Source organism: Microtus oregoni, unplaced genomic scaffold (genome assembly GCF_018167655.1).
Source record: "Microtus oregoni isolate MIOR12 unplaced genomic scaffold, Mior012 000000F_ref0000247, whole genome shotgun sequence".
Classification (NCBI taxonomy): domain Eukaryota; kingdom Metazoa; phylum Chordata; class Mammalia; order Rodentia; family Cricetidae; genus Microtus; species Microtus oregoni.
The window spans coordinates 75,577-92,752 of record NW_024543059.1 but is presented as its reverse complement, the minus strand read 5'-3'; the positions used below and the strand labels follow the sequence as shown (position 1 = coordinate 92,752).

Below are 17,176 nucleotides of genomic sequence, written 5' to 3'. Positions count from 1 at the left end.
TGACTTAGAACTCATAAATTATCTGCCTGCCTCTGCTTCGTGAGTCCTGGGATTAAAGGCATGAACCACCTTTATTCAAGACTTTTTCCCTTCATATGTATACCAATGTTTACATCCTAAATTATTGATGCTGTTGTTGTTAACATTATTTTGAGAGAGCATCTCAAATGGCCTGATTATTTTTTTGTTTTTTGTTTTTTTGGTTTTGTTTTTCGAGACAGGGTTTCTCTGTGGTTTTGGAGCCTGTCCTGGAACTAGCTCTTGTAGACCAGACTGGTTTCAAACTCACAGAGATCCGCCTGCCTCTGCCTCCCGAGTGCTGGGATTAAAGACATGAACCACCACTGCCCAGCCTCATTCAAGACTTTTTCCTTTCATATGTATACCAGTGTTTACATCCTAAGTTATTGATGCTGTTGTTGTTATCATTATTTTGAGATAGCATCTCAAATGGCCTGATCATTGCTACTATTAATATTATTATTAACATTTACTGTTATTTCATTATTTTGAGACAGAATCTCAGTATACATCTGGGGTAACCTGGAATTCATAAACCAGAATGGTCTCAAAGTCACAAATCCTCTAAACTGTTCTTCCATAATGCTGGGATAAAAAGTGAATGCTACCACACCTGGCTCAGTCCTAAATTATTATAAAACCAAACATGAGACTACTGTCCTAGATTTTTACTAGAATAGAAAAAACATGAAGTTACTATACCGTGATCCCTTATTTAACAAACCACAACAACGACAAAAAAAAAAAAATTCCGCGTGAAACGTACTACTTGGTTTATTTGGTTTTGGTTTTTGGAGACAGGTTTCTCTGTGTAGCCCTGGCTATCCTGGAACTTATTCTATAGATCAGGCTGGCCTTGAACTCAGAGATCCCCCTGCCTCTGCCTCCCAAGTGCTAGGATTAAAGGCATGCACCACTACCTCCTGGTAAAATGTACTACTTTAAAGATTTAGCACTCTTATGTTTATGAATGTGTGCCTGCATGTATACATATGCACCACACACACCTGGTATCTGAGGAGGTTACAGCAGGTTACATACAAACTGGGAGCTTACCAAGAGCGCAAGATCCTCATCTGCTGAGCTACCTCTCAAGCCCCAAACTTACTACAGTAGTTTTGTTTTTTGTTTGCTCCTTGGTTTGTTTTGTTTTTGTTTGATATGGCTGACCTCAAACTTGCTTTGTAGCTGGGACTGGCCTTGAACTCTTAGTCTTCCTGCCCTGCCTCTACTTCCCAAGATGGGATTACAAGTGTGTGTCCCCACACACAGCTTAAAAACTTAATTTTAAATTAATATTATACATTAAAAGACCAGTAATTACCAGTTATAACCAAAAGTAAAGTCATAAAAACTTCTGCACAGTCTGGAACCTTCATTTCATCCACATCAGTGATGTCTTTATATTGAGATACCCAAGCAGCCTCTGATGAAAGCATCGAGTCCATTTTTTGAAGAGCAACTAACAGGAAGAAAGAAAGACCATGTCAAGGAGTTATAGTCATCCTTAAATTATCAACTTATACTTTTTAGCAATTATTTTTTTCATACAAAATAAATTTGCAATCTCTAACTAATTGCACTATATTTAAAATGTTCTACTTTAGAGTTAAATAAAATACCTTATTTTCTCTCCTCTCAAATCCTCAAAATAGTTACGCTGTCTAGATGTGGTACATCCAAAAACAATCAACAAAAGGTAGAAATAGTGCAGAAACAGTATATGCCAAAAATTTATAAAACAGCAATATCCTCTACTGACTCAATATTTTAACAGGCAGACTGCAATTCCAAGGGAAAAAAAGAAAAAAAAAAACCCTGAGGATTCATGGAAAGAAAAGAAGATTGTCTTTGAAGGTAATTCAATAGATCCTGCCCAGGAAAACAGGCTCCTATAGTTCCTGCTCAGAGCTGAAAGAGAAAGAAAAAAAAAACAAAAAAACCCAAAAATTTACACACCAAAAACAGACAGATTGCCAGACAGTGGTGGTACATGCCTTTAATCCTAACACTTAGGAGGCAAAGGCATATAGATCTCAATGAGTTTGAGGCCAACTTGGTCTACATAGAGAGTTGTAGGCCAGCCAAAGTTGTATAGTGGGACCTTGCCTAAAAATAAAACAAAAAGGAAGCAAACAAACAAACAACAACAACAAACAAAAAACAACTGAGACAGCCCTCCCAAGGCAATGGCCACATGAGCACTTACATTTTCTCTCCACAGTCAACCATCTCTGAAAACAGGTTTCCTCTGACAGAATATGCATACAACTGGCAAAAGTGCTAGGATAGCCATGAACACTGTGCAGCTCCCTCTCAAACAACAACACCTCATCCACCAAATGGCAGAAGAGATTGTCATCATAGAGCAGGCAAGGTATATCGGAAGCCAGCTTCTCAAGGACAAGCATCACAAGGCCCCGGGAAAACTCGAGCTGAAAGAAACAGACAGGTATGAGGAATCATGTCCATCAGGTACGTGAACAACTCTAATGAAGCTGAAATTCAAAGGCCTTAGCCTCTTACCCTGGCATTTACTACAGAGCCTGCTTTATCCAATATTGGCTGAATCTTCTCATCCAGAAAGTGAGCATGGTTTCCAATCCATATGAGTACCTGAGTCAAGTACCATTCAGGCTAAGGGAAAAGAAATGGTTTCTATTCTTTATTTATTCTTTAGTTATAAAAATTCTAATTAAGTGCATTTAATTGTAAACAGACACCAAATTAGTTTAAAAAAATCCTATACATAAGACAATAATTCTTACCCTGTACTTCAAACTCACAAAAGACTTCATAATCAAATGTTTCCCAATATACTCTCAACAAATTCCAATAATGTGGCTTAAATCAGTAAACTCACAAATTTAAAATACCACATTGGAGCTACATATAGCTTGGTAGTATAACATTCACTTAGATGTAAAAAGCCTTGGTTTCAACCCCCAATGCCACAAAAAAGAGGAGGAGGGCATAATGACAACAATAATGAAGAAAAGACAGTCAAACACACTTAGAAACCAGCATCCGCCCAGCGCACACAAAGCCCTAGGTTCTACAACAAAACAAACAACAGCTCTGTGAGTGAAGGGGCCTGCGAGCAAACCTAGCAACCTGACGTGGTAGAGGGCAAGAACCAACTTGCACAGGCCGCTCCTCTGACCTACACAGGAGAAAGAAATAAAGTGCTGGTTTATTTTACAGCCCTCCAAACCTAGCATGATGAGGTACTACAAACAACTAATATCTTTGAAACTGTTTGTTGAAATAGCATTTCAAAAAGTTTTTGGGGATAGGATCTCATACAGCTTATGCTAGACTCAAACTCTGAGGATGATGAACTTCTGATCTTCTGCTCTACCTCCCTCGTTTGAGAATTTCATGTGGTTTATGTGGTGCAGGGGAGCAAACCTAGGTCTTCATGTGAGCTAGGCAAGCATGCTAAATACTTAGAATGAGTTACATCCCCAGATAAGTTTTAAACATGATGTTCTTCAGCTTTCTCTTTTCAAAACATAAAGGGGGAAAGTCAGCTGGTCTACATTAAAAATATATCCAAGCCTTAAAATGTACCAAGAATTTAAAATTTATATTACATTTTTCCTCTGTGTAGACATGCACATTTGCACAGAGACACAGTGTACAGTGGCACTCAGAAGACAACCTTAGTAGTCAGTTCTCTCTTGACACAGTGTGGGTCCTGGGGATCAAACTCCTGCTGCCAGGCTTGGAGGTATGTACGGCTTCATCCACTAGGCCACCTCACCAGCCCCACATAAAGCACTTTAAATTGTCTTTAGAAAGGATTCTGCAAACATTTCAAGTTTTTCTAGACAAGAACTCAAAAACATATACTAAGCTGGGGGTATAACTCAGGGATAGAACACTTGCCTAGCATGTGCAAGGCCCTGAGTTCAGTCCCCAGCACTGAGAAAAAAAAATGCTGTTAATGCCTATGGTGTTCTAAAGGTTGGGCATACAAATAAGGGCAGCATCTAATCTCAAGGATTGTCTCATTTTAGGTGTAGTGACAGTGCACTAACTTCATTAGGATCACACTTTTAAACTAAGCCAACACAACTCAAAATTTTCTTACACCAAATTATATTATTGCCTTTCTACATGTTCGGTTTATGTTTTGCCTCATTTACTACTGAGTACTAAATTATTCTGCTATTCCAACAACACTCTATCCAAAAAGGAAACCCATAAAGTACAAACATTAAGTTCATTCATATGACATGTAAATACCTGGAGCCCTGCTCCATGTGCTGTATTGGCTGCAGCAAACATCAAGAATAAACAAGACAGTGCCCTCATCCTTGTAAATTATAATTACAGAAAAGCAGCAACAGGATACACTGATGTGGTCCCTCTGTTCAAATGCTGCTAACAATTTCCTTTAAATTATTCCATCACTTACTGCCATGATGTCTCTTCTACAGCTATGAGTCACTTTGGCACTGGCCTGTCTATTCACCAGCCAATGCACTATCTTGTGGAACTCACAGTTATTTACTCTATGCATCTACAGGAGTGGGCTGTACAGTGAAGACAAGTCTGCTTGCCCAAATGTAAATGTGAGAAATTGGTCAATGTCCCAAAGAGAGCAGCAATTCTGACAACGTGTGAAGGCTACAAAGGGCAGTCATGAGGCAGGTATTTAGCCTTTTAGGGAAAACAGAAACATGTATAGAGATCAGTTTTTAACTTAAACACCCTGGCACGGGTAACATTTAATGAAAACACGGCAAAGGGATATCGTGACACATACATGTAATCTCAGTTCTCAGGAGGCAGATGCAGAGGGAGCTCAGTTTGGGGCCAGTCTGGGGTTCTTCTCGGACCATCTCAAAAAGAAAAGAGGAAATAGAGAAGCGCACCTTGCTGATGACGTTCGTCTGCCGGCTTCCTCTGAAGTGGTACCTGAATCTCTTCTGAAGGGGAGTCAGCATGATCTGGATGGGCAAGATCACAGAAGGGCATGGAGGAAGAGAATATTTTTCTGGGAGTTGTTTTGGCTCAGTTAATAATTCATCTCTGGCACAGTCAAGTCAAGGAAAAAGAATCAAAATCACATATATACACCTAAGTGTACACACATACATACACAAAAAAAAATTTCCATCAAATATATTAATACTTAGCAAAAGGTTTAATACAAGTAATGAAAAATCTAACTTTATATTGAATTTAAACCTAAAAAGGTTCATGGGACTGAAGACATGACCCCATGGTAAAGAACACTTGTTGTAGCCAGGGAGTGATGGTGCATGCCTTTAATCCCAGAAGTGGTAAGAGGATCTCTGTGAGTTCAAGGACAGCCTGATCTACAGAGCTAGTTCCAGGACAGGCTCCAAAGCTACATAGAAACCTTGTCTGGAAAACCAAAGAGGGGGTGGGGGAGGGAGGGAGAGAGAACACTTGTTGCTCTTGCAGAGAATCCAGGCTGGATTCCCAGCACCCACATCATTACAATCATCCTTAACCATAGCATCAGGGGATCTGATGTACTCTTCTGACTTGAACAGGCACAAGGCATGCACATGATACAGATACTGGCAAAACATTTATACTCACAAAATAAAAAATAAATGAAAATATAAAAGGTTTTTAGAATCAATGAACGGTAAGAAAATCAACTTACACAATCATTTGATTAGTACTTTCTAAGGTTTTTTTTTCCTATTGCCTATTTGTTTTATTGTTCTAAAAGACCTGTAATGCCAACACTGACCAGTTACTGTGGTGTTCTGAATAAGAATGGCCAACACAGGCTCAAATATTTAAATGTTTGGTCATTAGGAAGAGATACAATTTGACAGGGACTAGGTGTGTGGCCTTATTGGAATAGCTGTGGCCTTGGAGGAAGTGTGTCACTAGAGGTGGGCTTTGGGGGTTTCAACCGCTCAGGATAGGCCCAGTGTCTCCCTCTTCCTGCTGTCTCAGCTCCTTCTCCAGCACCATGTTTCCCACCATGACAACAATGGACTACACCTCTGAAACTAAGTCAGACCCAACTAAAGGTTTTCCTTTATAAGAGTTCCTGTGGCCACGGTGTCTCTTCACAGCAAAAGAACACTGGCTAAGACAGTTGTTGATCTCAGAATTCTTTTTTTACAGCCCTCCCACTCCCAGAAAATTCATTTTTCAAAGAGAATATATATTCTCCAACAAGCACATCAAGTCTAACCCAGGACCCTCGATTTGGCTTATGGACACTTTGAAAACTTTCCCCTGGTACTGGAGATAATTCCACTGCCTCCTTCATACTCTACCTCTCGATCACTTGCCCAGAATGTTTTAATCACTAGCCACAAATCTACTACAGGAAGAAGTTTTATCAAGTTTTCCACTCCAACAAAGATACGAGGCTTGAAGTTTCAACAGTTGACAAAACAGGGTCTCCAGGGTACCATACACCTCAGGCGCACCAGCAGGCCGGCTTATGCCAACAGTCTGAGACTGGGTGTGTGTGATGAACGGCCAATGAAGCTGTGCTAAAATTTCCTCAAAATCACTGTAACAGAAAAGAAACATTATCTCATATGATGCCATTGAATTACCAAATATCCATCAGAAAACAATCACCACGAGATATTTCCTGCCTGGTAAGCTTGTCCTTGAGAATTTTATGCCAGAATTTAACTGTCGCTCTCACGAAACTAAGAAGATGAGTACAAGATGACTCCTGAAGCTTGATGTCAACTTCTGTCATGGTCACCAGGATAGAGGCTGCCTCTGGCACATTATTGGTCATCAGGTATTGCTGAATGTTATCACTGTAAGACAAAGCAGAACACATGTTAATGAGAGCTTTTAGTGGAATGAGCTAGTGTGTGTGTGTACACCTGTGTGGATGTGTGTGTGTGTACCTGTCTTTGTGTGTATGTGTGTATACACCTGTGTGGATGTGTGTGTGTGTACCTGTCTTTGTGTGTATGTGTGTATGTATGTGTGTGGATGCCTGTGTGTATATGTGTGTATGTGTGTGTGTACCTGTCTTTGTATGTATGTGTTTACACCTGTGTGTATGTGTGTGTGAAGACCTGTCTGTGTGTGTGTATGTGTGTATGTGTGTGTGTGTGGACCTGTCTATGTGTGGATGTGTGTGTGGATGTGTGTGGATGCCTGTGTGTATATGTGTGTATGTGTGTGTGTACCTGTCTTTGTGTGTATGTGTTTACATCTGTGTGTATGTGTGTATGCAGACCTGTGTGTGTGTGTGTGTGTGTGTATGTGTGTACGTGTGTGTGTGGACCTGTGTGTGGATGTGTGTGTGTGTACGTGTGTGTGTGGACCTGTCTGTATGTGGATGTGTGTGTGTATGTGTGTACATGTGTGTGTGTGTATGTCTGTGTGTGGATGTGTGTGTGTGGACCTGTCTGTGTGTGGATGTGGATGTTTGTGTGTACCTGTGTGGAGACCCCAAGGTGAATGGCAGGTGTCTTTCTCAACCATTCTCCACCTTATCTTTGAGACATGGCCTCTTCATTGAACCTGAATTTCACCAACTCATCTGGAGTCTAGAGTCTGCACTGTCTGTCTGGCCAGCTCCAGGAGTCCTTCTTTCTGTCCCCCACAGCTAGCTTTCTCATGCAGGAGCTGGAGACTGAACTCGGGATATTTATGCTTACACAGAAAGCACTTTACTGATTAAACACACCCAAATCCCTTGGAACAATTTTAATCTCTGAAAAACTTTCTCAAGTCAAGCAGTGGTGGTGCACACCTTTAATCCCAGCTCTCGGGAGGCAGAGGCAGGAAGATCTCTGTAAATTCAAGGCCAGCCTGGTCCACAGAGAGAGTTTCAGAACAACCAGGGCTACACAGAGAAACTCTGTCTCAGGGGGAGAAAAAGGAAAAAAGGAAAAAAAAAACTTTCTCTGTCATCTAAGGAAGAATGAAGCACGGCCGTGAGCTGGCTGCTTACTTTATAAGACACTCACTCACATCTGAAGTTCCTTCCTTTACATCCTCTTTTTTTTGTTTGTTTGTTTTTTTGTTTTTGTTTTTCGAGACAGGGTTTCTCTGTGGTTTTGGAGCCTGTCCTGGAACTAGCTCTTGTAGACCAGGCTGGTCTCAACTCACAGAGATCCGCCTGCCTCTGCCTCCAGAGTGCTGGGATTAAAGGCGTGCGCCACCACCGCCCTTTACATCCTCTTTATAAGACACTCACATCTGAAGGAACCCGAGTTCCTTCCTTTACATCCTCTTTATAAGACACTCACATCTGAAGGAACCCGAGTTCCTTCCTTTACATCCTCTTTATAAGACACTCACATCTGAAGGAACCCGAGTTCCTTCCTTTACATCCTCTTAAGAGCAGCCTGTTCTTCAGATGTCATCTACCTGTCCCTCCCACTCCTCCTGAGAGGACAGATGGGTCACATTTCATGGATAATGTAATTAGCACTGGGACACTGAAGTAAAGTATCCTTCAGTTTTTATATACTTTTCACCATAGTTACCATTTCTACATCCAAAAAAGAACGTATTCCAAGCTAAGAGCTCATTAAATTAAAATAAAGACCATCATGCTTAAGAAATGTACAAATGTAGCCAGGCACAGCGACACAGCATGTAATCTTGCACTGTACACTGAGGAAATAGAGGCAGGAGGTTCAGGAATTTATAAGTCTTAAGACCTGCCTAGACCTCCAATTAAAAAATGAGGCAGGCACAAGAGGGCACACCTTTAATCTTAGCACCCAGTATGTGGATATCGGTAGATTGTTATAGAATATTAGTTGAAGATGTGTTACACCTGTTTAATGACGCAAAGATGTGCTGCATTCTTTTATGTTGTATTTGTTTAACTCTGTGAAACTGTATTACTTTGCCTGTCTAAAACATCAGATTGGTCTAATAAAGAGCTGAACAGCCAATAGGTATGAAGTAATAAGAGCGGCGGGGGGCTGCGTCCCTGGCACCCCAGCCGCCTGGCTAGCTTATGCCCCAAAATAATTACACAGACACTGTATTCTTTTAAGCACTGCTTGGCCCTTTAGCTCTAGCACTTACAGGCTAATTCTCACATCCTGATCAACCCATCTCTAATAATCTGTGAGAACCGGTCTTACCGGGAAGATTCTAGCCTAGTCTATCCTGGGTCGGAGCTTCATGCCGGGAGCGGGGCATGGCGTCTCTCTCAGGCGTCTGTTCCCGAGAGGAGAGCTGTGAGTCTCTGACCTCACTTCCTCTTCCTCCCAGCATTTTGTTCTGTTTACTCCACCCACAGGGCCAAGCAGTTTCTTTATTGGCCAATGACCTTCCTCCATCATTTCCCCTTTTTCGGTTTAAACAAAAAAAAGGCTTTAACTTTAACATAGCAAAATTACACATAAAAAAACAGTTATCAAGTAAAAGTTACAATAATCTTTATCATAACTAAGGAAAACTATAACTAACTATTCTTAACTCCATCAAAGACTCCAGAAAGATACAATACTACCTAAGCAAACAAGAAAAAAGCAACTTTTAAAACTCTAGAAATGACAGAGACATCTTGCTACCTGGACAGTCACCCAAAGTTCCTCTGTACCGTTGGGGCATCCATCTTCAGCCTTCAGGCCCATGCTATCCAGCAGACATTTCCATAAAGCAGGAAAATTCAAAGTCAGTTCAGTCACTATCTGTTGTGTCCTGCAGAATGTCTCGCAGACTCTTTCATGAATCAGGAACCCCGAAAGATCATCTCACCTTAGGCAAGTTCAATAGTCCTCTCTCTGCGGGTTCTCTGTGTTCAGTTTATGCAATAGTCTAGGCAAGAGCAGTTTCTTGCCCAAATAGCTATCAAACTCCATAACGAGCCTCTTTGATGCCCATCTTCCTCTTGAAGTAGATTGGTGCTGCCAGGAGCAGAGTGTCTCATTGTCATGAAAAGTCCTAAGTTATTAAAATATTTTAAATGCCATATTCTGCAGCCTTTGAGAGATATGAAGAATGCCTATCTGAAATATATCTCTATATGTCTAGAAAATCTAACTAACATGACTACAAGCTTTACTATTATCGATGATTATCCATTAACAACCTATATTTCTTAATTATACAGTACATATTTAAATGAACTACACAATCACAATACCTTAATCAAAATCAGAAACATATATATATATAACAAAATTGACCTTAAATCTCTATCAATAAAGCAAAATCTATACTAATGTAAATTATTCATATCTATATCATATCCCCCTTTAAATGTAAAAGGACGTTTATAAACCATATTTGGGAATATGGGCGCAGTTTTTTCTCTCCAAACTGCTTCCTGCTGAATGGGGGCGTCGTTAATTAGGTCTTTCATGGTATAACCTGTGTGCTAGTTTCATCTCAGTTGGCAGTTGAGCAAAGCAATTTTCTGAAGGTGTTCACACCAACCCTTCAGGAGGGCGTGGTCCATCATACCAAATCGGAATAGAAGAAATGAACAGCGTCTCATCCTCTGTGAAAACAAAATAAGAAACTCCTTTCCAAAGTATCATGTCCTTAGATCCAAATTTCAAATTCAAGGCATAAAAATATCTATGTTGGATTAGTTCAGCAGCATTTATAAATAAATATCTTTTAGCAGCTGTTGCTCCTTCCTCAGCATTTAAATAATTTAAAGAGAGCATAATAGCATACAGTATCAAAATTCTCTGTGTATTTTCCATCTTTGTGCAGCTTTGTTTTAACCTCTATTTTGTTTATTTTTACTTTTAACTCTTTGCTTTTTGAGACAGGTTCTCTGTATCTTTGACCTGAAGTAACTCTGTAGACCAGGCTGTCTTTGAACTCTCAGAGATCCGCCTGTCTCTGCCTCCCAGGCATTGGGATTAAAGGTGTACACTACTACACCTTGAACTCACAGAGATCTGTTTGCCTCTGCCTTCTAGGCACTGGGATTAAAGGCATGTGCTACCACACATAACAATTCTCTTCCTTTTTTTTTTTTTTGTTTTTTACTTTAAGAACTTCAACTTTTAGTCTGCATATATTTTTAACACACTTCAAACCATTTAGAAATTTTCTTTGTCTTTGAATCTCTCTTTACTGTATATCTCTCTTTTTCTGACCACACGAGTCTTCAATTTACCAAGCAATATCAGTAGGATTAAAGGCGTGGCTTTGCCAGCTGGACCCAGCCCATTCCTTAGCTTTTCAGCCTCAAGGCTGAGGTACTGGCTGTAGCCAGCAAGCGAGCTTCAGCAGCCTGTGCTTGCAAACCGCACAAACCGCCTGCGTAAAAGAGTCAGAGTTTGTCCTGGCAGGACAGCCCAGAAAGCCGGCATTTTTAAACGGCGCAGCTTTTTTTCTGCTACGGCTGAAAACCGAAAAGCATGTGTTCAGCTTTTCGTCAACACCATTTAAGTGTTTCGTGGTAGGACCTCTTAATGAGCTGCAGGGTTTTGCAGCCAAAGCTGAGTCAGGAAGCTTCTCTTAGATGAGAGAAGCTTGCTTGCCTCTAGCAAGCAGAGTGCCACAAATGCTTTAAAGCCAGAGTTCACGCTGGCAGCACAGCCCCAAGAAGCAGCGCTTTAAAATGACACAGCGTTTTTTCTGCTGCTGTTGCCGAATCAGGAAATCTCTCTACAGCACGCCATCAACAAACAGCAAAAATCTGTGTTAAACTCTCTCTCTCCCTTATTTTTAAGCCTTCTCAGGTTTTTTAGGTGGGTTTAGTCCATCATGTGGGGCGCCACAATGAAGTAATAAGAGCAGGCGGCTGGGGTGCTGGGAACGCAGCCCCGCCGCCACCCTTATTACTTCATAGGTAGACAGGAGAAAGGATAGGCATGGCAGGCAGGCAGAGAGAATAAATAAGAGGAGAAATCTGGGAATAAAAGATCAAGGAATAAAAGAAGAGAGAAGACACCAGGGGCCAGCCACCCAGCCACTCAGCAAGCCACGGAGTAAGAAGTAAAGAAAGGTATATAGAATAGAGAAAGATAAAAGCCCAGAGGCAGACAGGATAATTTTTTAAAAGTTGGATAGACACAAAGCAACCTAAGGCCATAAGAAAGAATAAGCCTCCATGTGTATTTATTCGGGCGCTGGGTAGCAGGCCCCCAAAACAGAAAAGAAAAAAAACCTCAACGACTAGAGCAGATCTCTGTGAGTTTGATGCCAGAAGCCTGGTCTACATAGTAAGTTCCAAGAAGTCAGGATTACATAGTAAGGCTCTGTCTTAAAAATAAAAAGCATCAGGTGGTGGTGGTGCACGCCTTTCAAGCCAGCCCTCGAGAAGCAGAGGTAGATAGATCTCTATGAGTTGGAGGCCAACCTAGTCTACAGGCACAAAAGCTACACAGAGAAACCTGTCTCAAAAAAACAATAATAATAATAAAAATAAAATAAACGAAGACAACCAATGTACAATTTGGAAGGGGTAGAGACCATACCGTGAAGCAGAATAATCTCCCCATTTAGGCAGAAACGTTGCTCTGACCAGAGAGAATCAACTTGTGGTGTTCACAAAACAGATGTGAACTTTATTTCTCTTTTTATCAAAATAACTTTCTTATTTTTCCCTATTCATAGGTATTTCACTCTATTATTCATCTAATAATAGTGCATTGTTTGGGGGTGGGTATTTGTCTGTTTGTTTTTAGGCAAGGTCTGGCCATGAAGCCCTAAGCTGCTCTTGAAGTGAACTTGCTATCCTTCTGTCTTGGCCTCCCCAAAACTAAAATGTCATGTTTGAACCATCACATTGGCCAAATTATGTAGTTATTTTTGCTTGCTGTTGTTTTGGAAATCAGGTCTCAGTAAGTATCCTGGGTTTTCTGGAAGTCACTATGTAAACAAAGCTGACCCAAAACATGCAGCAATCTTCCTGCTTCAGTCCCAAGTTGGGGATTATATGTTAGGCTCACAGTTCTTTTTTAAGCATTTATTTATGTATTCATTCGCTCATTCATTTATTCATTCCTTTCCTTATTATTTTGGTTTTTCAAGACAGGATTGATTGATTGATTGATTGATTGATTTGATTGATTGATAGTTTTGGTTTTTCAAGACAGGATTTGTGTAGCCCTCGCTGTCCTGAAACTCACACTATGGACCAGGCTGGCCTCGAATTTACAGAGATCTGCCTGCCTCTGCCTCCTAAGTGTTGGAATTAAAGGTATAAAATACCACCACACAGCCAATTATTTATTTATTCATATTTTATGTTTACAAGTGCTTTGCCTGCATGTATATTATGTGCACCATATGCATACAGTGATAAGAAAAGAAAGAAAAGAAATAGTAGTTTTGATCATGTGTTCAAAACACAATTGCTTGAGCCTTAAATTTTTTTTTTTAACTTTTTAATTTTTTTAGTTTTTCAAGGCAGGGTTTCTCTGTGTAGTCTTGGCTGTCCTAGAACTCATTCTGTAGACCAGACAGGAACTCACAGAGATCCACCTGCCTCACCTCCCAAGCACAGGGGTTAAAGGCGTGCGCAGCCTTAAATTTTTAACTTATTTAGAGTACTTTCTTTCAAACACAAATTAAGCTCCCTGAAAAGTTTATATTTATTCACAACAGAGCAGACTACTCATTACCATAATGCCATTTTCCTAACAACTAGTAAAAATTATAATCTTTAATTAACTCGATTATTTAACAGCATACACACACTCTCTGAGACAGAAGCTCAAAGGAAGCAATAATTATGAGAATAATGCCCACCTACCTTAGCTCTTCGATCTGGGAAACCCACTTAAGGTACGTGAGATGCTGCTCGATCTCTTCTATCTGGCTGATCATGGCACTAAGGTCGTCCATCCAGGGCTGTGCAGTCAGCAAATGGCTGGTGATGGAGCTGAAGAGAGGAGTTTCCTGCTCCAGAAACTGACTAAGAACGTGTCTGGATACTTCTGCATCTTTTAAAGCACTTTGAATTCTTTTAGGGATTTCTGACGAAATTGCAAGTACCTAACAACACACAAAAATATTAGCAATGAGGTAAAATTTTGTTAGTCTTTTCCAAAATCATGTTCCAAAAGAACTGAAAGTATTAAAAATTTCAAGCTAGCTGGGCACAGTGGTATAAATCTCTAATCTCAACACTCAAAAGGTAGGTGCAGGAGAACCTTGTCAGTTTAAGGCTGTGTGTGAGTTTCAGGCTAGCCACAGTTATGTAATGAGAGTTTGTCTTAAAAACAAAACATAAAGGCTGGAGAGATGGCTTGGAGGTTAAGAGCACTATTTGCTTTTCCAGAGGACCTGGGTTCAATTCCCAGTACCCACATGGCAGCCCACAACTGTAACTCCAGTTCCAGGGCTTCTGACACCCTTGCCTGGGCACACATGTACATAAAATAAAAAAAAAAAAAAAAAAACATAAAAACCCTTTAAACAAAAGGTTTGGTTAGGTGTGCTGGCATACACCTTCTGTCCCAGCACTTGGGAGGTAGAAGTTGAACAATCAGGAATTCAAGGTCAGCCTGGGCTATTTATTGAGTTCTAGGCCACCCTAGCCTACATAAGACTATATCAAAAGAGGACTGGAGAGATGGCTCAGTGGTTAAGAGCACTGGCTGCTCTTCCAGAGGTCCTGAGTTCAGTTCCCAGCAACCACATAGTGGCTCACAACCATCTGTAATAAGATCTCATACCATCTTCTGACCTGCAGGTATAAATGCAAGCAGAACTCTGTACACATAATAAATTAATCTTCAAAAGGAAAAAAAAAAAAAAACCTCTGAAAAAAGGCCAGGGCCGGATGGTTTCAGTGCAGAAGTCTACCAGAACTTCAAAGAATAGCTAATACCTATACTCCTCAAAGTGTTCCACATAATAGAAATAGAACGAACATTAACAAACTCTTTTTATGAGGCTATAGTTACACTGATACTAAAACCACAAAAAGACTCAACCAAGAAAGACAATTACAGACCAATCTCACTCATGAACATAGATGCAAAAATACTCAATAAAATACTGGCAAACCGAATCAAAAAACACATCAAAAAAAAAATCATCCACCATGATCAAGTTGGCTTTATCCCACAGATGCAGAGATGGTTCAACATTCGAAAATCTATCAATGTAATCTACCATATAAACAAACTGAAAGAAGAAAAACACATGGTCATCTCATTAGAAATGGAAAAGCATTTGACAAAATCCAACACCCCTTCATGATAAAGGTCTTGGAGAGATCAGGAATACAAGGAATATATCTAAACATAATAAAAGCAACATACAGCAAGCCGACAGCCACCATCAAATTAAATGGTGAGAAACTCAAAGCGATTCCACTAGAATTAGGAACAAGGCAAGGCTGTCCACTCTCTCCATATCCATTCAATATAGTTCTTGAAGTTCTGGCTAGTGCAATAAGACAACAAAAAGAGATCAAGAGGATTCAAATTGGAAAGGGAGAAGTCAAATTTTGGCTATTTTCAGATGATATGATAGTATACATAAGTGACCCCCAAAAACTTTACCAGGGAACTTCTACAGCTGATAAATACCCTCAGTAAAACCATCCTGGGTGAGGTAACCCAGACAGACCCAGAAAGATGAACATGGATACTAGCTGTAAAGCAAAGGATAACGAGCCTATAGTTCATGACCCTAGAGAAGCTAAGTAACAAGGTGAACCCTAAGAAAAACATATATAGATTCCCCCCTGGGAAGGCAAAATAGATAGACAAGATCTCCTGACAAAATTGGGAGAATGGGTGTGCGGGGAGAAGGGAGGGTGGAAGAAAAGAAGGGAAGAAAGGGAGGGGAATAGAACTTGAGGGAACGGTATAGTAGAGGAGAGAAAAAAAGAGATATTTTGAGTGAGGGAGCTATTATGGGAATAGCAAGAAACCTGGCTGTAGAGAAATTTCCAGGAATCCACAAGGATGACCCCAGCAAAGACCCTAAGCAATAATGGAGAGGGTACCTGATGTGGGAGTGTTATATCAATCTGTTGATTTCATTGGTTAAGCAATAAAAAGAAACTGCTTGGCTGGCCCTCATAGGTTAAAACATAGGTGGGAGGAGTAAACAGAACAGAATGCTGGGAGGAAGAGGAAGTGAGCTCAGACTCGACAGCTCTCCTCTCGGGAGCAGACGCCTCAGAGAGATGCCATGCTCCGCTCTCCCAGGCACACGCGATGAAGCTCCGACCCAGGATGGACGTAGGCTAGAACCTCCTTGGTAAGCCACCTTGTGGGCTACACAGATGATCAGAAATGGGCTAGTCCAGGTGCGAGAGTTAGCCAAGAAGAGGCTAGATAGAAATGGGCCAAGCAGTGATTAAATGAATACAGTTTGTGTGTTGTTATTTCGGGCATAAGCTAGCCAGGCGGCCGGGGTGCTGAGGACGCAGCCCCGCCGCTCCTACTACTACAGGTACCCAAACTGACCTGTAGTCAGATTGATGACTATCTTAAATGTCACCATAGAACCTTCATCAATCAACTGATAGAAACAGAGGCAGAGACCTGCAGCAGAGCACTGGGCTGAGCTCCCAAAGTTCAGTTGAAGAGTGGGAGGAGGAAGAATATGAGCAAAGAGGTCAAGGCCATGATGGGGACACCCACTGAAACAGTCTACCTGAGCTAATGGGAGCTCACCAACTCCAGCCAGACAGGGAAGGAACCAGCATAGGAATAAACTAGATCCAGTTGTATGGCTGGAGCAGACTGCAGGGTCACTGGCAAGGGCACTAGGATTTATCCCTACTGCTTGTACTGTTTTTTTGCGAACCTATTCTCTTTGGATGGATACCTTGCTCAGCCTAAATATAGTAGGGAGGGCCTTGGACCTTCCTCAAAGCAATGTTCCCTACTCTCTCTGAGGATTGGATGGGGATGTGGGGGGACTAAGGTGAAGGGAATGGGAGGAGGGAGGGAGTGGGAACGGGGATTGGTATGTAAACTGAAAAAAGATAGTGTGTTTAAAAAAAAATAAAAGAAAGAAAAAGAAAAAGGGCTGGAAAGGTAAAAACCAGGCACAGCCCTGTGTCTGTAATCCTCACTCTAGGAGCACAGAGACAGGTAGAACTCTGCTCCAGACCATCTAGCTGAATCAGTAAAGGGACCCTACCTCAAAAAAATGTGGACAGTGATAGAGATAGACACTTGACACTGACCTGACATTTGCACACTCATGGAAACATATGCCACATACACACATACACACACACACAACCACACACACACATACATACACACACACA

At 41.0% G+C, this 17,176-nt stretch overlaps 1 protein-coding gene across 1 annotated transcript in view; it reads right to left on the bottom strand.

Moving 5' to 3' along the window:
* Window positions 1–17,176, bottom strand: part of LOC121450893 (RAD50-interacting protein 1-like) — a 42,191-nt gene that overhangs the window by 16,198 nt on the left and 8,817 nt on the right. The window contains exons 4-10 of the mRNA XM_041656264.1: window positions 13,688–13,929; window positions 6,630–6,803; window positions 6,392–6,541; window positions 4,905–5,061; window positions 2,548–2,658; window positions 2,231–2,456; window positions 1,346–1,483 (exon numbers count right to left, since the gene is read on the bottom strand). Of these exons, the coding sequence (XP_041512198.1) occupies window positions 1,346–1,483; window positions 2,231–2,456; window positions 2,548–2,658; window positions 4,905–5,061; window positions 6,392–6,541; window positions 6,630–6,803; window positions 13,688–13,929 (1,198 nt within the window). The remainder of the gene's footprint in view (window positions 1–1,345; window positions 1,484–2,230; window positions 2,457–2,547; window positions 2,659–4,904; window positions 5,062–6,391; window positions 6,542–6,629; window positions 6,804–13,687; window positions 13,930–17,176) is intronic.